Source organism: Populus alba, chromosome 10 (assembly GCF_005239225.2).
Source record: "Populus alba chromosome 10, ASM523922v2, whole genome shotgun sequence".
NCBI lineage: Eukaryota > Viridiplantae > Streptophyta > Magnoliopsida > Malpighiales > Salicaceae > Populus > Populus alba.
In genome coordinates this window covers 6,888,348-6,915,202 of record NC_133293.1, presented here as the reverse complement: position 1 = coordinate 6,915,202, position 26,855 = coordinate 6,888,348, and the positions used below count along the sequence as shown (strand labels likewise).

General features: G+C 34.5%; 3 protein-coding genes and 1 pseudogene across 3 annotated transcripts; all 4 read right to left on the bottom strand.

Annotated features, from left to right (window-relative positions):
* Nucleotides 1-4,017: 4,017 nt before the first annotated feature.
* LOC140956003 (uncharacterized) lies at nucleotides 4,018-4,971 on the bottom strand. The gene has a single exon (XM_073411735.1). It carries the CDS (start codon nucleotides 4,969-4,971, stop codon nucleotides 4,018-4,020), a length of 954 nt encoding a protein of 317 aa, XP_073267836.1.
* A 1,299-nt stretch (nucleotides 4,972-6,270) lies between these two features.
* On the bottom strand, nucleotides 6,271-9,532 carry LOC118045390 (probable protein phosphatase 2C 14). The gene is made up of 5 exons (XM_035054006.2): nucleotides 9,061-9,532; nucleotides 8,790-8,963; nucleotides 7,777-7,947; nucleotides 7,501-7,680; nucleotides 6,271-7,070 (listed from the first exon to the last, which is right to left on the bottom strand). The coding sequence occupies exons 1-5, from the start codon at nucleotides 9,343-9,345 to the stop codon at nucleotides 6,606-6,608; spliced, it is 1,275 nt and encodes a 424-aa protein (XP_034909897.2). The 5' UTR covers nucleotides 9,346-9,532; the 3' UTR covers nucleotides 6,271-6,605.
* Nucleotides 9,533-10,485: 953 nt separating this feature from the next.
* On the bottom strand, nucleotides 10,486-15,251 carry LOC118045389 (chloroplast sensor kinase, chloroplastic). Its single transcript, XM_035054004.2, has 9 exons — nucleotides 14,703-15,251; nucleotides 14,437-14,604; nucleotides 13,824-14,126; nucleotides 13,219-13,284; nucleotides 13,029-13,097; nucleotides 12,846-12,938; nucleotides 12,302-12,525; nucleotides 11,767-12,040; nucleotides 10,486-11,031 (listed from the first exon to the last, which is right to left on the bottom strand). The coding sequence occupies exons 1-9, from the start codon at nucleotides 15,156-15,158 to the stop codon at nucleotides 10,780-10,782; spliced, it is 1,905 nt and encodes a 634-aa protein (XP_034909895.1). The 5' UTR covers nucleotides 15,159-15,251; the 3' UTR covers nucleotides 10,486-10,779.
* A 1,902-nt stretch (nucleotides 15,252-17,153) lies between these two features.
* LOC118045430 (uncharacterized) lies at nucleotides 17,154-21,948 on the bottom strand (annotated as a pseudogene).
* Nucleotides 21,949-26,855: the final 4,907 nt, after the last annotated feature.

Below are 26,855 nucleotides of genomic sequence, written 5' to 3'. Positions count from 1 at the left end.
TAAAAAGTGTTAATAACCAACTAAAAAATATGAAAAAAGAGAGGTATAGGTGAAAAATCACATTTAAAAAAAGAAAACACTAGGTCTCACCCAAGTTTGGCCGGGTCGTTGCACCGGCCGGTTTTTTGACAAACTCAGACCGGTCCAGTCAGCGGGTAGACCTGCAAAGCCTATCCGGGTTTAATATCTATGAACCCATGCACTCATAGCATGTTAGGCTATCGTGTTTAGCCTTGTTTTATATTTTTAGTAAGGGGTTGCCACCCCTTATGTTTTTGAAAAACCAAGTGGTACAACAAGTCATATATCACAATTTAGAAAAATAGAAGCAACTCCAGCACTTAAACTTGTGATCTCTAGCTTAACAGATGCGTTAACCGACTAAGATGCGACTTGTATTTGTAATAAATAATTAAAATATATATATTAAAGTGTTTTATTGTTTATAACTTTATATAAATAATAAAGCACCATAATAAACCCTAGTTTTTTTTTTTTTTTTAGTGTTGTAGGGTAATGAGTTCCGAAAGCTCCTAAAGTAACTAAGAGAATTGTCTCGCAAGTTTATTACCTATTACCTAAATACATTTAAAACATTTGGGAAACTTTATGGAGCTTTACTGCTTATATGAATAGTGAAGCTCTTGAGTTTTTATTTTAATCATTTTTTTCTTTCAATTACATCCTTAAATGAATTAGATGAGTTGGTATTGTAATTATGGTAAAATTAGTAAAATAAAATAAATAGGAATGAATTGTAAAAGACTAAAAAAATACATGACTAGCCCCAAATTCATGAAAAATCTCATTTTGCAAAAGTTTATTTTCTAGTTCCTGGGTTAGAAAAAAAAAAAAAAAAGAGAGAGAGTCATTGGAAAACAACAAAAAAAGAAAGAAAATGGTTGGTTATTACAATTTCATAAACCAAAATGACCTAATTTTATGTCAACAAGTTCCATTCGATAAGAAAAGTTTGATGATAGTTGGTTTTTCCTCTAAATATGTCTGGAAAAGGAGATCGAGTTCTATTTAGATTTTTTTTAGTTCGGTTCATTTTAGTTTTATGGGTGATTTTAGAGTGTTTTGAAGTTAGCATATGATTTAGGGAGGTTTTAATGGTGTTTTTAAGTGAAAATAGGTTGAAAATGGATTTTTAACCCTAAAAAACCTCACCCTATGATTTCCACCCACCACAATAATGACTAGATTTCAGACTGTGCAACTACAGGCAACACATTGGTTGCTTTAATAGGTGACATACCATTTATTTCTCTGTTTTTTTTTTTTTTTCCATAAGGGGAAGGCAACATGTCATTCGTCCCCTATATAAGAAAAAACACGGCCTAGACACCTTGGCTTTTTTTTAAGCCCTAACACATTAGCCACTTAAGCTCGCACACTTGCTTTGACCCCTTGTTTTTTTACCTTCAACATTTGGCTTTTGATAAAAAAAAAAAAAAAAAAAACAAATACTAGGTTTTTTTTTTCACTTTTATCCTTTCAAAAAAATACAAATATTAAATATGAATCTTGTAAGCTGTTAAACCCAAAATCTTTGGATTCAGCCACACGTTGAACTCAAGTACATATAAGTTTGACAAGCTGCTAGACCTAACATCCTTGGATTTAGCAATACACTAAGCCCAAGTACAAATAGGTCTAGCGAGCTACCAAAACCAACATCCTTGCAATGCGCTAAGCCCACATACACATCGGTCTAGCGAGTTGTCAAACTCAACATCCTTAGGTTTGGCCACGCACTAAGCCTAAGTACATATGAGTGGCAAACTGCTAGACCTAATATTTTTGGATTCAACTACGGGCTGATCTCAGGCAAACATTAATCTGACGAGCTGCCAAACCTATTGCATGTGGGCTTAGTATCACAATAAGTCCAAATGAATATGAGTTCGATAACCATTATAGGTCTCATGTTGATTTATGAGGCTTCGTTTAATTATTCTTATGACTTTTAATATAAATATTAATGTTAATAATATTTATTTCTCTACACTCTTAGGTGTATAAGAGTCTTTTAAGGACTCATCATATTTCCATCGCCATTAATATTGTATAAGTATAATTTATCTCTAATTAATATGATGTAAGAGATATTTGTTCCTCATTTAAAGCTGTGTAAGAGATATTTATCTATCATTAATGCTATTAGGAGAAAATGACTTTTCAACCTCTCCATCCCCACAATATAACAAGGTTTGGGGGCTATAAATACCCCCTTTAACAACCCGAGTAAACGGTTCATAATTTTTATTCTTTAAGTATTCATATTTTAATTCTCAAAGCATTTATCATACAAAAACTATAACAAATACTATTGTTCTTGGAATTTAAAGTTCATTCCCTTATTTATTACATCATATTTAAAAATCAATGACTTTATGATATGAGGATTCATAAACCCCGTCAAAAAAAATTGTTTTGTAGGTGTTGGGTTTTCTACACCAACCGTCTACTTTCTAAGCTCCAGAGAAGATAATATTGATATAAGTATGTAATTATCCACTATTCAAACACTAAAACACCTCACCTTAAATTTTGAAACATTATCATCGATAACATTTTCACAATTATGTTTGCAAAAGTAACTTCAATAGTTACGCCTATTATTCTTTTTTTTTTCGAGGTTTTCTCTGCTCTTGTAAAATAAAACACTTGTTGCTACTCTTCTTCCATAATGATGTAACGATACAGTTTGAGGATGAGGATGAGGATGGACCATTTCTACTCTTCTATAAATGTGTTTTGTTAATGTATAACATGGCGAGTAAAAAGAATGGATCTCTAGTTCAAGTAATTGTTTCTTCAAATCACCAATTCTCTCATGCTTTTATATTAAACTTCTAAAGAGGTTTTTCAAAAAGTATGGAAGGGGGGACAACTTTTCAGTTTTGGGACAACATGGTAACGAGAAATAGCTGTCAGCTGTTCTGCTGGGCTTGCTTCTATCCAACCAGAATGTAGCCTGTGTTTGGTAGTGCATGGTCCACCAACCAAGCCCAAACTATGTAGTGGCTCTTTATGCCTCTGAGGTTACATGCATTCACGTGGCATGTCTGTAACGAGCCAGACTGATCAACACAGGAGGACTTCCTTTTTTACGTCTTTTTTTTTTTTTTTTCTACTTGGAAAACGAAAGAACGAACTAAATGAACATTCAAGTTAAAATTCAAACCCAGCGAGTAAACTTGAGCTTTAGCCCTATAATCATAACCCATAACTCAGCACAAGCTTAGGTACAAATCCCTCTCTTTAATAGCAGAAACTTTAATCCAAGAACACATGCAGTCTCCTAATTAAAGGATATTGTATTAAGTATAAAGAGTGGTTGCTCATCAAGTTTTAAAAACTTACATGAGACTGTAGAATTAATTAAGATACATTTAAATTAACTCGGATATCCATATTAATAATTGAAAAAAAAAAAAAGCAACAACATTGAGAAAAAGGTAGCATTACATTATCAAAGAGTACAGTGCACACATATATTTACAGAGTAGAGGCTCTTGATTAATTTGTCGCTGGTTCTATCTCCGTCAACAGCCGAGCATCCGAAGCATCATCTGCCTTGGCTGGACTCGGTCACTCACACATTCCTTCATGAAAACAGGGTTGACCCTTGTTGACACGCACTCATAGAAAAAGAAGGAAAGGAACCAAAAGCAGGGAAATTATTAGGCAATCATACATTATCCAATCTGGCATGTCCATTCTTGTCTACATAGCTACGACAGACTTCCAGCTTTATATGGACCCACTTGCTCTTCTCCAAGCCAACCTCTAACCATCCTCCCTCTCTGTGACATCTGCCTAGCGACCTCCCCTTCTTGGAGCTCAATCTAATTGATTACATTCCCGTTCCAAAATGATCGGTGATAGATGTGACATCCTTCTTAATTTAATCCTTAGCTTGGAGATCATGGTCGGATAATTTCAGGGCTGATATTATATTGGGGTTGATCATGCATGATACTAGCTAGTAGGCAGCTTATGGTTTCGTTATTCTTCTTTCCAAGCATGCAAAAACAAGCTAAAGCTGGATGATGACCCACCTGTATTATCATCCTCTAGAACTGAGCCATAATTCTCTTCTTCTTGAGTCAACAACAATGACGGAGATGACGATGATGATGATGATGATGATGATGCAGAAACTAGCTTAAATATAAATAGACCTTGCCTTGGGCCTGAACCAAAGAGCCAGTCATGCACATCCCAATAAACATCCACTCGAGTGCTTTTATTCACATGGATGGACTCGTTTCCTCTAAACTTCCACTGAAGATGCTTTACAAGAATGGCGAGTTCCCCATCTACCTTTATCTCTAGTTGAGGATCAAACCGGTCACCAATAATATTGCTGCCACTGCTACCGCCATTGATGCATTCAATTGAAATCCCGTGGAACTTTCCCTTCTCAATAAACTTGACTCTAGTCTTGAATCTCTTCTTGCCAAATACATGTTCCTTCCTTGACACCAGCATCGGCTCAATAAGAGCAGGCCTACAGCCTGTCTTTCGGTAGGCATCTTTCTTTAAATCTCCAGCAAGTAGAACCACCTCTTCTTCGCAGACAATGGCAACATAGTAGTCGGATTGTGGCTCCGTCTCCCCATTGAACTTTGCGGCCTTAAGGTCCCAGACCACATCAACAGCCCTACCATCTACTATGAATTGCTTTGAACCTTGTTTTCTCCAAAAGTTCCATGGCTTAAGCTCGACCTTGCACTGATGATGCTCGCTTCCATTCGTTGCTTGAACAGAAATAGACAATCCATGCATCAAGAGATTCTTGCACCATGTAATGATGATCAAACGGCAGAGACCAGCTAACTTTGTTCGATACACAGACATAAACACACTCTGGCCTGACCTGGTTACATTAGCCCCTGGCTCAACAATTTGCCTCTCACCAGAGGAGAAGCAGGCAGGGATACCTAATGAATCAGGCATTATATATGCTCTCTACACACTACAAATAATAAGATATAAACGTAGAATGGATTCAAATGCTTGATTAAACTAACTAGAGGGAGACAAGGTTCAAGAGATTTGGGTTTGATCAAGATCTCTCAGTTTCACCTCAAGGTCTGTTCATGGATGCTACTGGCTAGTTGTTTTATCGGGAGAATGTTAGACATCAAGACTCGAGAGATCGTCCTTGCTGCTTCAATAAACAATTTCCAAACTCGCAGTTATTTTGAAGATAGAGGAGTAAGAAAGTAGGAAAAGCAACACATTTTATAAGCCATTATATACTACTCGTGCAAGCTTTTCAATCTCTCCCCTTTTGCTTTTACTCCTTTCTGTTTCCAATCAACTCAACTTTTTCCCCGTTCTTAAAGTGGGTTTGGCTTCAATCATAGGTTACTATCATATTTTTATTTTATGTATGGTAAAAAGGGAGAAAACCCTTTTCCTCACATTTGAGGCTTCTGATGAAAGTGTACTCCTAAAGAACAGAAAAAGGTTGGTGTGGGGAAGAGGGTCAAGCTACTTTCAATATGGGAGCATGTGGGAGGAGTGAAAAGAGGCTGCTAAATAAGATGTGGAAAGATATATATACATATAATGCTATATGTGCTTGTTTTCTACCTCTTTACCTGTAGTTTTCCTTCAGTCATTAACTTCCTCGGAAGAGTTATTGCAGGAAATTAATTAGACAAGGAATCTGGATTCCAGAAGCAACAAATGCTGAAAACCAGAGGGATCTAAGGCTGGCCCAGCTCTTGGTTGCCTCTCTACCTAGAAGACAAGCACGAAGAGAACAAAGAAGCCTAGATGATGCGTAAGGAGATAATTACTTGTCAAATTAGAATTTGAATAATAATTTCCAGACTAGAGAGCTTAATTCACCCTTATGCCTATACTATGAACTTGGGTAAGACCTGATCTGTCTCCAAGGCTCTCCTCATGAACCTTATTAATTTCATCAAATAGGACTAACTGTGATTTCTGAAAATAATTTCAAGCAAATTTTAGGCTTTTTGCATAACCAGGTGGAATCATGATACAAATTGATCCTTTTGGATTGATTTCATCTCCTTTTAGATTGATTTTATTTACATAATACATACCATCAATGTTTGTTGCACTGGGGTCTGAAGCATGCTGTATGATCTTTCAGCCATACCTGGAAACAGAGTATCTGGCAGCATCCGCATCCTCTGATCCCGCTACAAACAAAATGCTCAGACAAAAACTTCGAATTTTATAAATGTAAATGGTGATCTGAAACAGACCCTGAGAATATTGAAAATTCCAAATGGCTCATCCTAATTCATGGTAATACAATTAACTCGTTTATTAGACAGCAAGATTGGTGGCCCCGAAAAAAGCATCAATATCAGTTGCTAGTATACCATCACAAGAAGTACAACTGAGCTGGAAAGCAGATGGAAGATAAAGGAAAATACTAATGGAGCTTGCTGCCTCATTAGCAGTTCAAAGATACTACAATTTTCTATATGGACTTTTACAATTAGGAATCTCAAACCTAGGCAGCGCACTTGCATGGTTGCAGGTGTTATAGCTAATAATCTAGATTTTGTAGGAAGCAACACAGTAGGTTCTATTAGCCCACAAGATCAACTGTCATGTCTGAAATGATTCAAATCAATTATCATTACTGTAATGTCATCCAAACTACCCCTACTCATAGCAAGGTTCACAAGCTCCTTACAAGCATTCTCAAGCACCACAGAGGCAGATCTCTTCTTGTACCAACTATTTTCTTTAATAGGAGACTCAGTCTTGATGTTTATTCGCTTGACCAATGAAATTTTTCTTGACTTTGTTGGAGGACTTTCATTTTCACATGCAAAATCATCTTCATTGTCTTTCCAGCTGCAAACCTTCTTCTTATAGCTTGGTGAGTGTCTGGACTCTTTTAGTTGCTTGACGAGTGAAATCCGCCGCAACTTAGATGAAGGGCTTACATTTACACAACCATAATCAATATCATTATCTTCTGGAATATCTCCTGTGGTTCCCACATTCTTCTCAGCCATACACAATGAAATTACCATGTCAACAGCTTCTTGGTTCCCGACCTAGGGCACAAATTACCAAAAAAGAGTTAACAGCCACATAATTCCATAAATCAAGCAATGAAGTCAATGCCCTCATAAACCATACAAATGTCAACCCTGTCTGTCAACTTCAAGATGCACTACTGGACCTTAATGTTGCAAAAGTAGAAAAAAGGTGTTCAACCCTGTAGGAGATGGTTTTATACTAGTAATTGAGATTAAAGCGGCCTTCAATTTTCACAGTTAGTAAAAACTTTCAATCCCATAATTTACTGCATTTGAAATGACAAAGCATATTATTTTACCCAGAGTTCACAAGCAAAAAGAAATAAATTTAACAAACGAAGGCAAAGGATAGAATAAAACAATTTTCCATTACCAATATTTATGAGTTAAATCCAAGATCAAAGTTCATGCATAAAGTTTCCACAATGAGCATTGTCCATCTCACCTCGTCCCACAGTCCATCAGAAGCTAAGACGAGAAATTCCATGTCCGGACTCAGCTTCAGGATCTTTGTATCCGGCTCAGCCAGCACCCAGTCCTTCAGATGAGCATCTCCAATGCTTCTAGAAACAGAAAGTATCCCATGAACTCTCCATGCACCTCGATGAATCTCAACATATCCTCCCTGTATCACATTATTAATGAATATCACAGGTAATCCACAACCCCTTTCATGCACTGCTGTATATACTACCATGTTTCGCCATGGTATAAACCATACCTTATCCTCTATCCTTTTACGTTCATCCTCCCGTGCTGCTCTATGATCTTCTGTAAGGGCTTCAGCTACTCCTCCTCTACAAAGAACAGCTCTACAGTCTCCTAAGTTTGAGATAACAACCTCCTGCCCTTCAATTAAGGCTGTGACACAGCAAACGCCGCTGACTAAACCCTGCATTATTGACAACATACAGCCATTCTTCTACAGTTGATCAAGAAAGATAACAGGAGTGGTGAAAAAGAAGAAGATGCATTATTGTTGCACTTGTACCAGTCTACTCCCTCCTTTTTCAAGTAATATACACAACAGGATATATAAAGATGGGATAGAAGAACGATGTCCAAATGCAATCTCAATAAAGAAAAATATTTATCATCACAAACAAATTGCTTTCAGCTTCACATTTAGTCTTTTGAACAACCAGTCCTATCCTCAAGTTAGTCGATTCACCATTCAAAACCAGTTTTGTAAGCCTTAATCAGATAGAATCAATTATGTAATCCATAAACAGGATTGGTTTAGCCAGTACTCCAATGGTCGGTGTAAAGCTTAGCTGAGCCTGACATCTGAGTAGACTACTTATGATCAAGTCCTTGAAGGTTTTAGGGAGTTAGACTGTCAATGAAATCACAGAATTCTGCTTCACGACACACAAGACTCACATCCAGTTTAGAATGAAGAATTAGGACTGATATAAAATTAATTCAAGCTGCACATAGTCTCTGGTCGCTCACAAATCATTCTTTTTCAGTCAATTATCTTTCTCCAAACTATAAATAGCAGCAGCTTTTGTGGACCAAGAAAACCCAATAATCTTTAGCTTTCCAATTATGGACAAGTATAGTCAAAATTCTAATTAAAACCTGCCTTATAAGCTAGAAGCAACAGTTGACACAAAATTTCAAATGCATTCCAATTTGCAAGAAGAATTAATATCATCAAACATTAGAACAAAATTTACGGATGTCCAACGATTAGTGAACAAGAAAGAAAGAGTAAAGGGATGATGATACCTGTTTCAAGAAATCCTGGTCAGTTTTCAAATACCCAGCTTTAACAGCTTCCTCTTTGGAAACATTCCCTGCATCACAATTCACCATCTTTTCAAGAATATTTACGTGCAAATTCTCTGCAACAAACTCCACTGCCTTTTTGCCTCCATGCCCATCATAAACTCCAAAAAATCCCTACACATTACATTACCCAAAAACAAAAATCAGAAAAAGAATATATAAATATCGAGTTGGAAAGCCGAGAAAACCCAGTAGTAAGAGAGAGTATTACTTGGTTTGAGTTGCCATGCAAGCAAGAAACAATCTTGTGGGTATCTTCCATGAATTTTTTCTTGCCTTTGATAGCAGAAACACCAACACCATTCCCACTGAAAGAAAGGGCAGTGTTCCTGGGAGTGAGTTCTTGGAAACGGGGTTTCGTACTGGTATGACAATTAACAGTGTGGATTTCTTGGAGCACATTTGGGATCTCAATCATGGGCGGCCTCTTTCGCTTCAAAGAACTACAAGCAGTAGCTATAGCTAATGATGATTCCTTGGTGGGTTTCTTGTCCATTTCTGCCTGCAACAGCTAGGTAGAGAGAAAGAGAGAAGAAGAGTTGGGCTCCTTCAACGGCTATAAATAAAAAAAGGAAAAAAAGAAAAAAGAAACGGAGAGAAATAGGAAGGATTTGGGACTTGGGAGTCAAAAGTAAAATGGAGAAGGCGGGTCAAAAAATCAAAAGAAAATATTTATTTTTTGGGTTTGAGCCGTTAGAGGTAGATAATGGTCATGACTTTGAATGTGTTACTTGGAGGGAATGAATGTGAGTCTAGTTTTGCATCAAGTTAGGGCACCCTTAGATGAAAATTCCAATTTGGTTTTCGTTAATCCATGCCTCTTTTGTCACTAATTTTCTTTTTTCTTTATCTCAAAACACTAATATTGTAAATATAGATGCATCACACACCTTATTTGATCTAGAGCTTGAGAATTTCTCAAAATTTTTTATTTTTTTAATTATTTTGATATATTAATATCAAAAATTAATTTCAAAAAATAAAAAAATATATTATTTAAATATATTTTCAAATAAAAAATATTTTAATTTATTTTTTATATTCAACAATAGAGCTAGGTATCTAGCAGCAACATTAGAGTAGTTATTTTTAAATTTTTTTTAATATATTAAAATAATATTTTTAAAAAAATTATTAACATTGAAAATTTTAAAATATCTACTCTAATGTTGAACATTAAAACATTAACAATATAGCTAGGCTTGAAGGTTGAACAGTTGAAGCCTAAACACCGTGATTGGAAGGAAGGGTCGGTGAGTCGTACGAAGTACATACCATCCATTGTCGTACTCTTCTTGCTAGGTAAGAATGACCACAATTCCAACTAGTTTGACCAAATGAAACTATTTCTGAGTTATCAGACCAGAGGCCGGCAGCTAACAGAACAGAGATTACAGGCCTCCTAAACACAGCAGCAACCAGTTCAAAGACATGCAGTTGCTGTCTGATTAAAAAGTATAGTTCGATTGTTTTTTAATGTTTTGATTGTATTAAAATATTATTTTTTTATTTTTTTAAATTATTTTTAATACCAATACATAAACATCAAAAATATATTTTTTTCAAAAAACACAACAAAAAAAAACAAACATGAGCTTACCAGCTGCAACATGCTATGGAATCAATGGACTTCAAATAAAATCTAAGACTAAAACGCTTTTTATATACAATCAAGTGCATATACGGCAAATCTATACACCAGTTCATATTTCGGACCATGAATGAACTGAAAGAAGTTCCAACTCCTTTGACCATGACCAGCTTGTTATATCTATAATTTGTAAACTTTTTTTTTTTTTTTTGGGGGGGGGGTGTTCACACTGGATCCGGCAAAGACCCCAAAATTACAAAATAATCAGCTAGCATACAAACCCCTTTCTTAATTTCAGGGCAAGTATCCAATCTTGCCACTATCAAAGCCATTTTATTGCTAAGCTTCGTGAGCAAGGTCATTCTGATCGGACGAGGCAAAAGAAGGAAGCCAGAGTTCTATCCTGGTTCCCCCAGTTCCAAGGGCTGCATCTGAGACTCGAGGTGATATGACATGAACCACACAACCATAATTCTCAAGTATCTCACGAGCAACAGTCAGCCCAGCAACAAAATTCCATGTCATGTTGTCTTCGACCATGTTTTCTGAGAAGAGCTCTGCTCCAAATGGTATAAGCGAACGCATCTGGGTCTGCATCCACATTCACAGGCAAATCACTTAAATCCAATCAACAACACAGGCCGTTTTTCAAGCACAATTGAAAAGGGTGCTCTGTGAGCAATAACATGATTTTGTTCATTTCTTTTCTCACATTTTTCAAGGAAGTATCCACATGGAAAGGAAATTGATGGAAGGTGTTTCTCGAGAGACATGACGTTGTAACATTTAAAAAATGAAAAGAAAAAAAAAAAAAAAAAAGAGCAGCCACATTGAATACGGACAATGCAAGAAAATTTTGGTTCAAAAAAGACAGTTCTAAAATCAACAAACCAATTATGTGGGGCTATAAGAGCTGGGAATGCATGCAAAGAAAAATATTTTTTGCATGATGAACACTTGACATTGTTAGGATCCCAGTTAATGCATAGCAACTAAATACTAGAAAGTGTGTTGAACCACTTTCTAAATTAAAACCAGAAAATTGCAATTGACCTTTGCTTTGCTATCCTTCCAATCTATTCTGAAGCACACTTATTTACTCAAAGTCCCTCGCAAGAGGGAAGGTAACAAATAAATCCCTGGTATCATTCTTTTGCTATGCCTCCAATCCTTCCATAAGCAACTTTATAAGGATTCAATATGTGCACTGTTTGGTATGTCAAAGCATCACAACCCCATGAAGTGAACAAATAATGAGAACCCAAGAGATGCACAATCACTAATTTGAATAAAGAAAATGTACTTGGAGTGAAAGTGGACCTTTACCATGTAGTGCATATCAGGGCCATCATCGTCAATAACTACAAGAGCACCACCTGCTGGTGCTCCAGTAGATACAATTTCAACTTTGCCACCAACATGTGTACGCAATAATGCTCCCTCAATTAAATTGCTCAGAGCCTGGCGTAAAGCTTGTTCTTCTATGGCAACTTGCAGAGATTGAGAAAGTTCACTGAGTTCTAGAATACGTTGCTGCTTATTGGCAAGAGGTATCGCCGCCTCAACCAAATCTGACAGCACCTCAGAAACATTGCATGGTCTTCCTGACACATGACAAGCATAAGATAGAGGTTTTTTTTTTTTCAAATTTAAAGGCAAGGATGAAACAAAACTTAGGTAGATTTAGATTTCAAATGCTTCCCCCATCGCCAAAATACTAATAAACAGACATGTGCAACCAAATAGAAACTTTATTGTTAGCACTGGTTCTCGTGTCACATTTCTTAATGTTCAGAGCCAATTCAAATACTATCAACATGTATCACTCAAGTTGAGGATTTAATGCAAGGCTAGAACCTACCGTATTCCATGTTGTTGTAGAGGAGAAAGAGCCAAAGGTGGCATGGGCATCTCCATATCCTTGGATGCAGGATTTAGAAAACGTGGTTTGCCAGGAGTTCGCAACTTATCGCTGCTATCATTCAAGAAGTCTTCTGGTAATTGAGATCTCATTGACTCTGGATGGGCATAAGCTTCATTGTGAATTTTCTTTAATGTCTCTTCATTGTACCGCACTATATTGGCCTATAAAATCACAAAAGAGAAATTTGGTTTTTCAAACTCCACAATTTCTACACCATCAGCAATCTCATTATGAATTTGTAACTCCAACTACAATAGGCTGTGAAACTTAGAGACAATTCAACGCAATGTAAAGTGAAACTATACATCAAAACCAATGGCATTTATATGAAAGAAGTAACTAACCAAATAATCCTCAATAGAAAACAACCATTTTGGGAAAAGAAAAATTGTACTTTGGAAGAATGCTAAAACAAAATTCACAAGGCATAGACTATGCACACCACACACACACTCAAAAGAAAGAGCGAGAGAGAAGGTGCCTTTGTCAAGTAAACAGCATCCTGGAGTTCTTGAAGGGCGTCTCTCATACTATCACCTTGAACAATTATGTCTTCAACAATGTCATAAGCAATCTGCAAGAATATAACTTGTTCACATGTATATAACTTCAAAAGGGAAGGGAAAAAAATTAATTAAAAATCCAGGACAACATAAAAGCATACCTCGCTTCTCTTCGTGTGAATTGATAACATTTTACTTAAAGTTCTAATGCTAGAGAGAGGACCACGAATCTGTGAGAATTTTCAGTCAAAAGGAACCACCAGTACATATATGTGAGAATTTACAATTTGATTTCCAAAATTAAAATGTAGAAAAGAAATATTGCAAGATAACTGGAAAACTACAGTTTACCTGCTCAACCAGAGTAGTCATTCTGACATTATTTTGCCATGAAGATTGCTGAAGTAACAATGCTTTCTGTTGAATCAATAAGTGAATAAGCCAAACTATTGATAAATTCAGATGAAATAACAAACAAGAGCATCATATACCTAACACGCCAATTAGAAAAACCACCTTTGTCCACAAAGAACAACCAAAAACACAAGATAATGCAGAGGGCCAATAAACAAGGATAACCAAATCTGAGTGAAAGCAATTGAAGGAACCATTAACAAACTACTAGAATTGAGCTTAAAAATATCTAGAGGATTCTGAAAAACTAAAAATAAATTTTATCATGCTAATGCTGTCGGTCTTGCACTTGTACGTGGATTAATTATAACACATAAAATTCAAATACCGCAGTTTAAAGGTAGGCTAGAATACATCCATGAAAAAGAATAAGCATTTAAGACAGTCCATCAAAGGCAAATTACAAGCTTAGCATTAGGGCGTGCATCTTTTAGTATCTGAAAATGAAGAGATTTCCAAATGGATTTCCATGCATATAGAAAAACCAATATTTGCAAGCTGATTTAAAATAACAGTGGAGTAAGAAAAACAATAGAAGCTACCTGATCCATAACATAAGCCATGGCTAGAGTATGTGAAATATTAATAGCATTCAATCTCTGCTCAGCTGTAAAGTTAAACAACCTCAATGGCTCATCATTTAAAGTCTGGATGCTCCACGATTTTGATTTTTTAGAGGCAGAAGGCGAAGCAAAGGCTTCCTCTGGAGAAATCAAATCACTTTCCCCATTTGCACATGATATGTCCATTTCCATCATCGGTAGCTCAGCAACCAAGAACCCGACAACAAAAGGGTGCTTTACCATTGGAAACACAACAGCTCTATGCTCAGCCACGCATTCTGCCTACAAAAAGTACAAATCAACATTTACCCTAAACAATAAGGGAAATGTTTAGTACCCCTTGATGCTGCAGCAACTTTCGGTCACGCTGCAATAACTTACCGATTCATGTTGGCCCTGCGAAATGTTACTGCAGAATGACCAAAATTACTGCTACGATTCATAAAAGCTACTGCGGAATCAGGGGATGGCAGGTATAAGCGTTGCCACCCACCCGAGTAGCCACGAATCATTGTCCAAAACAATAATAAACAGTCATTGATTAAGATACAGATTATTAGTTAATTTATATATATATATAAAGACAACCTACTTGTTTACTAGAAAATGCAGCTTCTGCAGCGCGTAATCCAGTCGGGATATTGAAATTAGCGACTAATATCACAATATCTGATGATGATGCATTCACTCCTGGATATGACGTCACTCGACGGAGCTCTAAACGGTCCATCACATAACTACCTGCCGGCCTCACATAAACCTGCAAAATTAGTTTAAAAGTAAATTAGAAATAATAAATAATCAGCCAATATTATGCAAAGGAAATGAATATTAATGGAGGAGTAAAATAGGACAGACAGAGAGAATAGCGTCGGGATCGACGATTCTGTGAAAGAGGTCGAGTTGTTGGACGCAAAGTCTCTGAAAATCAGGGCTGGGTAGCACCAATTTGGTCTTGTTGTCGTTGTTGTTCTGACCCTTCTCTATTTTCTGTACAAACTCCACTGATGAACTAGAACCTCTGCGAATAGCAGAAGCAACGGCGGATGCCGACGACACCAACCCCGACCCTCCTCCAGCTTCCTCATCGTCATCTGAGAGCGAGTGTGTCACGTGATGGATAGGATTTTCGAGATTTCCGTTGCTGGCGGTTAGGGAAGAGGCAGAGGGGGCTCGGAGGAGTGGCTTGAGGGTGGTGGAGGTGGAGAGGAGGTTAGTAGCAGTTGGAGATGAAGTCGAAGTGGAAGTGAGAGTGTGATTGCGGAGGAGGAGGAGAGAGTTTGAGCTTGAGCGAGGGATTGCGGAGAGGAGCATTGCGGTTTGCTTGTTCCTTTCTCGGGATTATTGGGACCGTTGTCGTTTGTTGCTATTACTGGAAGTTCGGAATTTGGAAGTGAGAGTGGATGGACGGACGGATGGCTATCATTCTGTTGGGAAAAGGATATTTTTATCCCTCAATTTTCACCCAGTTCTCAATTGGGTCTACAAACAAAAAAACAACTTTTTCAATTGGGTTTTCCTCAATTGGACATTACCCTCTTAAATCATGAGAAATGAAGGCGCGTGCAAATGCTGCTATAGTCAGGACTTGTCTAGCCTAAGCCTGGGGAGAAGGATTTATACCGTATATTTATTTTTTAAAATATTTTTTATTTAAAAATATATTAAAATAATATTATTTTAATTTTTTAAAAATTATTTTTAATATTAGTGCATCAAAATAATTTAAAAATACAAAAAAATATTATTTTTTTAAAAAATAAGGGTTATTATAATCCTTATTATTGTACCTATTATTTTTAAAAATATTTTTTATGTAAATATATTAAAATAATTTTTTTTTATTTTTAATATTAGAACATTAAAATTATACAAAAATATAAAAATAAATAATTTTAATAAAAAATAAATATTTTTTATCAAATAGTATTTGTCCGTATTCTCAAATACTATCTCTACAATTTAATAAATTTTTTTATTTATTAAATAAGAAATGTGTCGATATCAATTAACAATGAAAGCTATTTGCGATATCAAAATAGCAACAAACGATATATTATTTCTTAAAAAAATTATTTTTAATGTTAACATATTTAAATAATTAAAAAATATATAATTTTAAAAAAATATATAATTTCAACCATGTTTAGAGACACTACTTTACTCTTCCTAGGTTTCTCTAACGTCGAGGCCTCGTGGAGATTCCATTGATATCATACGAAAGAATAGCACATGGCCGGCATCTGTCAAAGATACTCTTGTTCGCTGTAGCGGAGATGAAGCTGCTGAGTACAACTTTACAATTATATTAAAAATGTGTGAAGTGTGAAAGTTATTTAGCCTTTTAAAATAATTTGAAAATATTAAAAATATATTAATTTAAAATAAAAAAATAAAAAATATTTTAATTTTTTTAAAAAAATATTTTTAAAACATAATATCAAATACACCGAGACATAGAGGCAAGGAGCACTGTTCATTTTCATTTTGATAATTAAACTTTACGTTTCTGCCTATTCTTTATTTATTAAGATTTCTTTAGCTTCGCATATGACACTATATTTTAAAAGATATTGGAAAAATACTGTTCATTTACCATGCATATAGATTTATTATGCTATGTATCATAATGTAGACACAGAATATGTAATACTAGGATGTCGTCGTGACCAATTAAAAAATTTTATGAAACAAAAATAGATATTTGCAAAATTTTATTTTTTTTATAAAAAAATATCTAATTCAAAGAATTAACATTTAGTGTTATAGTCATTAAAAATCTTAACTGGTTAACATAGATTTTATAATATAAAACTAATTATATAAAAGGAAAGATATTATCATTACTTAAACGTCCTACCTGAAATAAATTACATTATTTGTTTTATTCTTAAATTACTATGAATTTATTTTCCTTTTTTTATTTATAATGTTTTTTAATTCTAATATTAGTAAACATTTAATTAAAAATATTTTCAACTTTAGCGTTGCACAGCCTACTTAACTCTGGCACTAATAATTAAACCTGTAAAGTTTGAGTTTTGAAAAAATTAAACCAATTTTTTTTGGTTTAGCCCCGCCAGTATGGATCAGGTTAAACCTAATAACCTAGCCCAGTCACAAGTCCAAGGCAGTGACCCAGTTGGCCAGCAGAAGGCCCGCAAAGATGGACAGTGGCTAGCGAATTAAATTTCACAAACACAGTGAGTCAGTAACGGAGTGAATTAAGTTATGCATGCACAGAGACGAGAAGAGCTTACCTGGTGCGGAGACGAGGCTGGTGCTCGGGGATGAAGACGATGGGTGGCGTCAACCGGGGTGAAGCTGGTCGCACTGCTGGTCTGCTGCTGCGGCTAATACCTGCTTGCGGTGGTTGAGGGGCTGCAAGTCAGTGATGGCTGCCGGAGCTGAAGACGACTCCGCTGTTGTAGCCGGTGCAGGAAGATTGGGCTATTGAGAAGTGCTAGTGAAGCTTCCAGGTGAGGGGAAGGGAGAACGCAAGAGGAAGAGCGCGCCTGTCGCAGCGCAGCAAGGTCCCTGTTCATCTTCACTCACGCCGGCCTCTCACAGCAGCGTCGTGTTCCTTCCCCTGGTGCAAGAGCTCTCTGCTTCTCTTGATTTTTAACATAATGTTATGAACGTCCTTCCTGCTTGTTGTGAAAAGATCCTTGTTCGCGAGTTTCTGCTGGTATTTGTTATCGTTCGCGTCTTCTCACTTCTCCTGGATAGCAGCAGCCATTTCTGTGTGTGTGTTTTTTTAGTTTTTACGATAGTGTGAGAGGTTGGAGATGAGAGGCCGGGGGGGAGGTTCTCCCGCCTTGGCCACCGAGAGAGGAAAAGAAACAAGAACAGAATGTTGCCCGATTAGTTAAGATGGGGCAGTGATATACGTAGCGTCTTTGGTATATTTAAAAAAAATCGAATTTTTTTTTATTATTATTTTAAATTAATATATTTTTAATTTATTGATATCTCAAAAATTAATTTTTTTAAAAAAAATTATTAAAATAATTTTTATTACTGAAAAATATTTTAAAAAATAATTATAATCACACTCATAACAATATAGTTTTTCTGATTTATTTGGTTTTTGTTATGGTTTATTATATTGCCTTTTAGATTTTTCGTAATACTCCCTTGGGTTTTTTTTTTTCTTTTTAATGGCCTCCCCCCTTGTGCACAGCAAATGAGACTTGCATTTATAGTTCAAGTGTTCTATTACGTATGAGAAATTCAATTAAACTCATTTTTCATAAAAACAAATTTGAATTTAATAGAGCTTCAAATTTAATGATAATTAAAGTATATTGTAGTTTCTAATTTCTTTACAAGTTCACAAATACTATTTTTTATCAAAATAAATTCCTGATATTTTAGTTTTAAATTTTAATCCTCGTAAAGATTAAATTAAAAGTTAGCGGGTCAAAATTGAATTATAACAAAGTGTTTGTAATGTGAACGATATTTATAGTGCTTGTGCAGGTATTGTCTTTTTTGTGTTTAGTCAAAAAATATTGATGGGTTTGGTTGCTCAGCAAGACCCAAGGAGATTTCGGTTAATAAAAAATATTTTTTTTTCTTCAATTTTAATTAATATGTTTTGATTTTTTTGTATTATTTTGATGTGATGATATAAAAAATAAAAAAATATTATCTCAATATATTTTTTAAAATAAAGTATTTTCTACAGTAGTATCATGAATAGCGCATAGCAGAGCAGCTCCCAATATACTGACAACTAATTTTTTTTCCCTTTAATTTTTTTTCTTTTAAGATATTTCCCAACACACTCCCAATATTATCTCAATATATTAACAATTTTTTAAAAAAATATAAAAATATTTGAGTTGGGTCCACGGAATGTATTTGTACCATCACCATCTTTATATAAAATATTTTCTATAGTAGTATCATAAATAGCACATAGCAGAGCAACGCCTAATACATCGGCAACTAGTTTTTTTTTTCTTTTAAGATATTTCTAATTTTAATTTTTTTTTTCCTCTTTAATTTTTCTTTTCTTTTCTCTTATTTAATTTTTTTTAATACTTTAAAAAGGAAATAAATTGATGTGACTTTTTCTATATTGTACAAAATTTGGGTGATGATAATTTTTTTTCATTTCAAGTTGGGTTGAATTTTCTTATTAAAACATGTTTATTTTTGCATTTTAAAAATGGTATTAAAAAATTTGAATTTTTTTTATTTTTTTTCTTTACATCAAATTAATATTTTTTTATATTTTTTGTATTATTTTGATGTGATGATATAAAAATTAATTAAAAAAAAAAACAATATCTCAATATATTTTTTAAAAAAATATATTTTAAAAAAACCAATTACATAATAGCTAGCATATTGGCTCGTGCTGCACAGTGGATCAATAACAATTTTTTAAAAAAAATGTAAAAATGCTTGAGTTGGGTTAAAAGCACAGAATGTATTTGTAGCATCACCATCTTCTAATAAAGTATTTTCAATAGGAGCATCATGAATAGCACATAGTAGAGCATCGATCAATACATCGGCAACTAATTTTTTTTCTCTTAAGATATTTCTAATTTTAATTTTTTTTCCTCTTTAATTTTTCTTTTCTTTTCTTTTATTGAATTTTTTTTCATACTGTAAAAAAGAAATAAATCGATATGATTTTTTTTATATTGTACAAAAGTTGGGTGGTTATACTTTTTTTTCATTTCAAGGTTGGGTTGAATTTTCTTATTAAAACATATTTGTTTTTTTGTTTTTGCGTTTCAAAAATTGTATTAAGAAAATTTGAATTTTTTTTATTTTTTTCTTTACATCAAATTAATATTTTTTTGATATTTTTGTATTATTTTGATGTGATGATACAAAAAATAATTTTTAAAAAAATATATATATTTTAAAAAAAACCAATTACGTAATAATATAATACTTAGCATATTGGCTTGTGCTGCACAATGGGTCAATAACAATTTTTTTTTCAAATTGTAAAATTGTTTGAGTTGCGTTAAAAGCATGGAATGTATTTGCATCATCATTATCTTCAAATAAAGTATTTTCTATAGCAGCACCATGAATAGCGCATAGTAGAGCAGCGCCCAATACATCGGCAACACATTTTTTTCCTTTTAAGATATTTCCAATTTTATTTGTTTTCCTCTTTAATTTTTCTTTTCTTTTCTCTTATTGAATTTTTTTCATACTGGAAAAAGAAAATAAATTGATGTGACTTTTTTTATATTGTACAAAAGTTGGGTGATAATAATTTTTTTTTTAATTTCAGGTTGGGTTGGATTTTCTTATTAAAACATGTTTGTTTTTGCGTTTCAAAAATGGTATTAAGAAAATTTAAATTTTCTTTTAGTTTTTTCTTTACATCAAATTAATTTTTTATATATATATTTTGGTATTTTTTGATTTGATGATATAAAAACTAATTTTTTTAAAAAAAATATCTCAATATATTTTTTAAGAAATATATTTTAAAAAAAAAACTAATTACGTAATAATATAATAGTAATCATATTGGCTCACACTCCGCAGCGGGTCAATAACATTTTTTCTTTCAAATGTAAAAATACTTGAGTTGGGTTAAAAGCACGGAATGTATTTGCACCATCATCTTCAAATAAAGTATTTTCTACAGTAGCACCATGAATAGCACATAGTATAGCAACGCCTGATACACCAACAACTAATTTCTTTTCCTTTAATTTTTTTTAAGATATTTATATTTTTTTGTTAGGGTCCTGCTATCAGCAACACTCAATAATGTTGGGTCCTGCTGGGAAGCATGACCCAAGAGCGTTGGACATGGGTTCCATGATTTTTTGACAACCCATCTACCTAAACTACCCATATCATCATTTGTTCTCTTAGGAACTTTACTCTTTGTTCTGTTAAGTTTTACAAAGTCTAGCTTCTTTGTGGTCATATAGATAGATTGATCTTGTTAGGTTAGAAGGCTATTCAAACTCGGGGGATAAGACTTTTTTTGAGTAATATCTGGGTCTCATAAAGCTAGCAAACTTAGTTTTCTGAGTTCATCCATCACCGAGCTATCACCCATCAACTATGCAAGATGTAGTGTTAAACCCATAAGTTGTTTACTCCCATATGAGGACACTAAAAGGCATTTAAGGAGAACCTCTATCAGGATTGCGTTGGATAAATTCATTCCTATTGAAGAGGCTATGCTATCAACTATAGATTATTGATAGTGAAGAGGCTATAGTACATTGAGTTGTCCAATAAGCCATGCAAACAAGGAAGAAAGTTGATCTATTTGGTGATTCTTTGTTCCATGCTCCCATGATATGAGATGTGCTTCTAAATGTTATTAGGTATAGTTGACAGTAGGACCCAACGCTATTGGATCCTCTAAGCAGGACCCAATAGCGTTGGATCCTACTAGGCAACATGATCCAATAGCGTTGGGAATAGGTTCCATGATTTTGTCACAACTTATCTATCTAAACTACTCACATCACCATCTATTTTCTTAGCAACTGTACTTTTTGTTCAACAAAGTTTTACAAAGTCTAGCTTCTTAGTGGCTTGATGGATAAATTGATCTTGCTGGGTCAGAAGACTATTTAAACTTAAGAGATGAGACTTCTTTTCGGTAACATCTGGATCTGATAAAGCTAGCAAAGTTAGTTTTTTGAATTTATCCATCACATAGCTATCACTCATCAACTGTGCAAGATGCAGTGCTGAACCCATAAGCTGCTTATTGCCATACAAGGACACCAAAAGGCATTTATGGAGAACCTCCATCAGGATTGCATTAGATAAATTCATTCCTATTAAAGAGGCTATCCTTTCAACTAGAGATTGTTTACAGTGAATAGGCTTTAGTACCTTGAGTTGTCTAATAAGCCATACAAACAATGAAGAAATTCGATTTATTTGGCTATTCTTTGTTCCATGCTCTTATGATATGAGATGTGTTCTTAAACACTACTAGGTTTTGTTGAAAGTAGGACCTAACGCTATTAGATCATGACAACAAGACTCAATAGATGTTGGGTCCTATTGGTAGGAGGGCCTAATAGCGTTGGACACGGGCTCCATGATTTTGTCATAACCTATTTGTTTGAACTACCCGTATCACCATCTATTCTCTTAGAAACTTTACTCCTTTGCGACAAAGTTTTACAAAGTCTAGCTTTTTGGTGGCCAGATGGATAGATTGATCTTGTTGGGTTAGAAGGCTATTCAAACTCGAGGGATGAGACATCTTTTAGGTAACATCTAGGTCTGATAAAGCTAGCAAATATAATTTTTTAAGTTTATCCATCACAGAACTATCACTCATCAACTGTGCAAGATGCAATGCTGAACTTATAAGCTACTTATTGCTATATGAGGACATTAAAAGGCATTTATGGAGAACCTTCATCAGGATTGTGTTGGATAAATTCATTTTCTATTAAAGAGGTTATGCTTTCAACTGTAAATTGTTTACAATAAATAGGCTTTAACCCTTTAAGTTGTCCAACAAGTTGTCGCACGTGTGCGGCGTCGCGGCGATCGCCCACCACTCTAATCATGTGTGGTATGTCTATTTTGGAAAATATGGGAAGACAAGCAATTCTTGTTTTTTATCAGTCGAAAAAATGAAATGGGAGTCGCCACATAGTATTTCGGTCACTAAGAACCCTAACTAATCTCAGAGATCGGGTACGTAGACTGGTTGCGTAAAAAGAAGGTATTAGCACCTCAAATATGCCCTACCTAAGGTAAGCTACATTGTTTTATTGTCTTGTAAAAATCTAAGGTCTTTGTCATGTTTTTTTTATTGATCCGTCTATGGTTCAAGAAAAGCCCTCCTTGGTAAGGAAGTTCTTATCTTTCGGGGTAAAACCTAATCGTTCTAATGTCCTTAAAAGAACTACCCTTTTAATATCGAGAATACATTTTACATATAAATTCATAATCCCAAACATTAAAACAAAACAAAGTATTGTTTTTGATTTTTTTGAAATATTGGGCAAGTTCTCGTGACTTTAATAAATTGGTTATTAAAGCCAAAATGCACGCTAAAATATTTTTTTTAAGTTTTTTTTGTTGTATGAAAATATAATATGATTTATTTTTAGCTTTGAGAGACTTGGTTGTATACATGAAAACAAAAATATTTTTTTTTGAAAATCAAGTATTTTAATATCGGATTTGTATCTTTATGATATAAAAATACAGACCAATATTAATCAAAATGGCGTAGAAAAATACGTGGAAAAATCATAATTTTCAAAAATATTTTTTAAAATGGAACTAGGCCGGACCCGACCCAATTATGTGAGCTGGGCCACAAGGCTGGACTCAGCCCAACCGCGTGGGCTGGGCTGATGTTCCAGCCCAAAACAAACAAAAGGGATGATTGCTGGTTACTGTGCTAAGCAGAGTAACCAGTGAATTATAATTAGGTGGTTATTGTGCTCTACATAGTAACCACCTGATTATATTTCATTTGCTATAAAATGTGAATTGCTCACGTTCTGTATGCAAACAGAGACAAACCAAAAAATGGACAATATAGGGGGAGGAAGGTTACCTGGAATGAGGGAGTGTGGTTGTTGTCTCTGGTGGCTTATGGTGGTGGTAGTGGCGGCCGGGAACCCTAGCGATTATTCTTCTAAACGTGATGTCTGTGTAGTGAAGAGATGTTATGCCGGTCGATAGTTGTTGTTGTCACTGCAACCGGTGTTTGCTGTTGTGTTCTTCTTCTTCACAGTGCAAAGGCACCTTTTTTATTTTTTGTTTTTCCTCCTTCCCCAAGCTGACCTGCGGTGGCTTTTGTATGCTTCTTCTTCTAGGTGCAGAGACACCAATCTCGGTGTCTTCTTTCCCCCTTGTCGGTTTGCTCCTCTTGTCTTTTTCTCTTCCCCGCGTCTACCTCTCCTTCTGGTCTCTGTTTTTTCATCTGCTTTCTACTCTCTCTTTAGTTCTTTTTCTTTCTTTCTCCTTCCCTTTCCTCCCTCTGCTCTCCCCGTTTTTATTTCTTTTTGTTTTTGCTATTTTCGTTCCTTTTCTCTTCCCCTTTCTCTCTCGAAAACAAACTATCTCCCTCCTTCTCTCCGTTTCTCCTCCTTTTCTTTCCTTTTCGGGCAGTATTTATAGGGGTAGGGGGAGCGGGATTGACCCTGCCCTGTCCCATCGCTGCACATGGGGTGCACCACAGTCCCCCTTCTCTGTCACGGCGTCGGAAGAGGTAACCTTGGTGGCATCGCTTGCAGGGCACGACTTCTCTGCTTCCTCATCATGAGGCGGGTGGCATTTGGTTTTGGCTCTAACAGAGCATGTGGGAGGGAGAGGAAGAAAACAAAAAAACTTCTTTTCCCCTACTGCATGTTCAGGGGAAGAAGAAGAAGAAACAGTGCCGCCTTAAAATGGCACTGTTTCTTTTTTTTTTTTTAATATGCATGAAACGACGTCATTTTCCCCAAAATGCACTGTTTCATTTAAATGGAAACTGGAGCCAAAGTTTCCAATTTCAAGTCAGTCCTTTAATTTGTGCGATTTTCAATTGGGTCCTTGGTTTTGGATTTCTTCAATCAAGTCCCTAATTGGCCATCAAACTTCAATATTTATGTAATTAAGCCCCTGAATTGACCAAATCCACTCTCCAAAATTATAATTTGACCCAGAACTTTAATTTCTTTCAATTAGAGCCCAAATTGACTTAAAAACATTTTTTTTCGTGTAATTAACCCTCTATAAATTCAATTAAACCTCTATAAATTCAATTAAACCTTCAATAAAATTTAATTGAGTCCATAAACATCTAATTTTATAATTTTCTGTCTCAAATAAAATTTTCTTTATCACCAGGGTTCTCCCCTGTTAATGATATAGTGTCAAATTTTAATCTTTATATTTTTGAACCTCTTCAACCAATTTTTGACCATTTTTTGGGCGCTCTTGCATCCTTTTTTTCATTGCTATTATTTTTTATATATTTTTGATTGATTTTTTTTTTCTTTTCTTCTTTTTTTTTACGGGGATCCAAAAATGGGTTACAACACAAGCCATGCAAACTGGAAGAAAGTCGATCAATTTAACGAATCTCTGTATCATGCTCCCATGATATAAGGTATGTTCTTAAATGCTATTGGGCAGTCAAACCCAAATCTATTTGGTTTTATTGAGTAGCCGGACCCAATAGTATTGTGGCCGCCAGACCCAATGTTATTCAATCCATCTTTACAGCTAGACCTAGGGCTATTTTTGGTCAAGCTTGGCCACCAAACCTAATAACATTGGGTCTAGTATTACCGCCAGACTCAAGGCACTTAATATGCTTTTTATACTTTGCATATTTTTTTTTATATATTTGAATAAAAAATTGTTATGACCCGTTGCAGAGCACGGGCAAATATGCTAGTTTTTATATATGCCAGGTGTTAAGGAATATTTTAATGTTGAATTAAAAATCCATTTTGTAAAATAGATTTTTCTTACATATTGAGAGTGGAGAGAGTTGCTAAAAAATATCAAGGAAAAAGAGTGATTGAATGACCTTATTTTGATATTTTCAAGGGGAGTTAGTGAAAATGATGATACATTTTAATCATGCCAAAAAACAAATTAGAGTTTGTAAAGTTTTTTTTTTATTTGTTTAATTTTTAATTTTAGTATACATGTCTAAATTAAAGATGTATATAAAAAAATAAAGGGTAAGAAAAATGAGTGCCTACTATTTTCCTCTTCTTGTGTTTTTTTTTTTTTTCTTATCATCTCTATCTTCATCATCTCGCTAGAAAAATTTAAAGATTAATATGGATTTGTAACACTAACCTTTTTATAAATATGTTTTGTACATAATTATTTTAAAGATTAATATGGAAAAAAATTAAGGTTGCAATTGTCACAAAGAGACCTGGTGAGCTGTCAGGCAACTTGAAACCCACATGATCCACTACAACCCAATGAAAACCGCTCTCTTTTTTCACGGGTGGATGCTTCCCGGTAACAAACTAATTTCTTTTCCAACAAGCCAAAAAAATTAATGTAAAAACACCTAGCCTCACTTTTTTTTTTTTTTTTTGGTGGATGCTCCCTAGGACAAAGCGTGTAAAATAGTGGGTTTTATTTTAAGGTTGAAAACAAATTATTAAGACAAAAGGTATAAAGGCGTTGCTTTACACGCAAGAAAGGCAATTAATTAAAGATTTTTTCCTTTCGCAGCTCAATTTTATAAACCTACCTCTATTTCATTATTTACATCATAAAGAAGATTTCCAAGTGCTTCGGTTTCGGAAACCAGGTGCTATAGGCCGACGTACTTTTTTTCTTATTTTTTGGGTGGGATTTTGTTATTTTAAATAAAACCAAATGAGACCTTTATTTATCTATAAAAAAAATAAGAACTTTATCTTCTTAATTGAAATGTAAACAAGGAAATATACTATTTTTTTTCTGGGAAATTAATTTAGGAAAGTGAGGAGATAAAAACAAGAAAAATATTTTTAAGTTTTCATGTTTTAGTGAAACAAAAATTTAATTAGTTATTATGCTCCTACGATTTGGCGATCAGCAGGGGCGCAGATCGCAGAGGCGCAGGTGTGCTGAGGGCTAGGGTGGGCTCTATCTCAGGTTAAGATTTTATCTATATTTTTTTGACTAGTTTTATATAAAATAAATTTTAATTTTTAATTGAGTTATCAAAAAAATTTAAAAATTTGCGTAGAGCCTTGTAATATAATACTTTAACTTGGATTAAAATTTCAGAATTTTTGGAGAAATTTAGAAATTTGATGAAAAATCACAATTTGACTAATTTTACGTTATTGAATGTAATTTTCAATCCGACTATTAAATTGAGCTGAAATTTTACAAGGGATCTTAAAATATATTGAATAAAATTTGGTTAAAATTTTAGGATGAACGGAGCTTGGTAGTGTTAACAAAAAAAAGACTGTCAAATAAAAGCAAAACAACTCATTAAGGGTAAAATGATTATTTGCCATCAAAAAATAAAACAAATAAGCTCTTCCTTTCTTTTATATATTGCCGACTGTA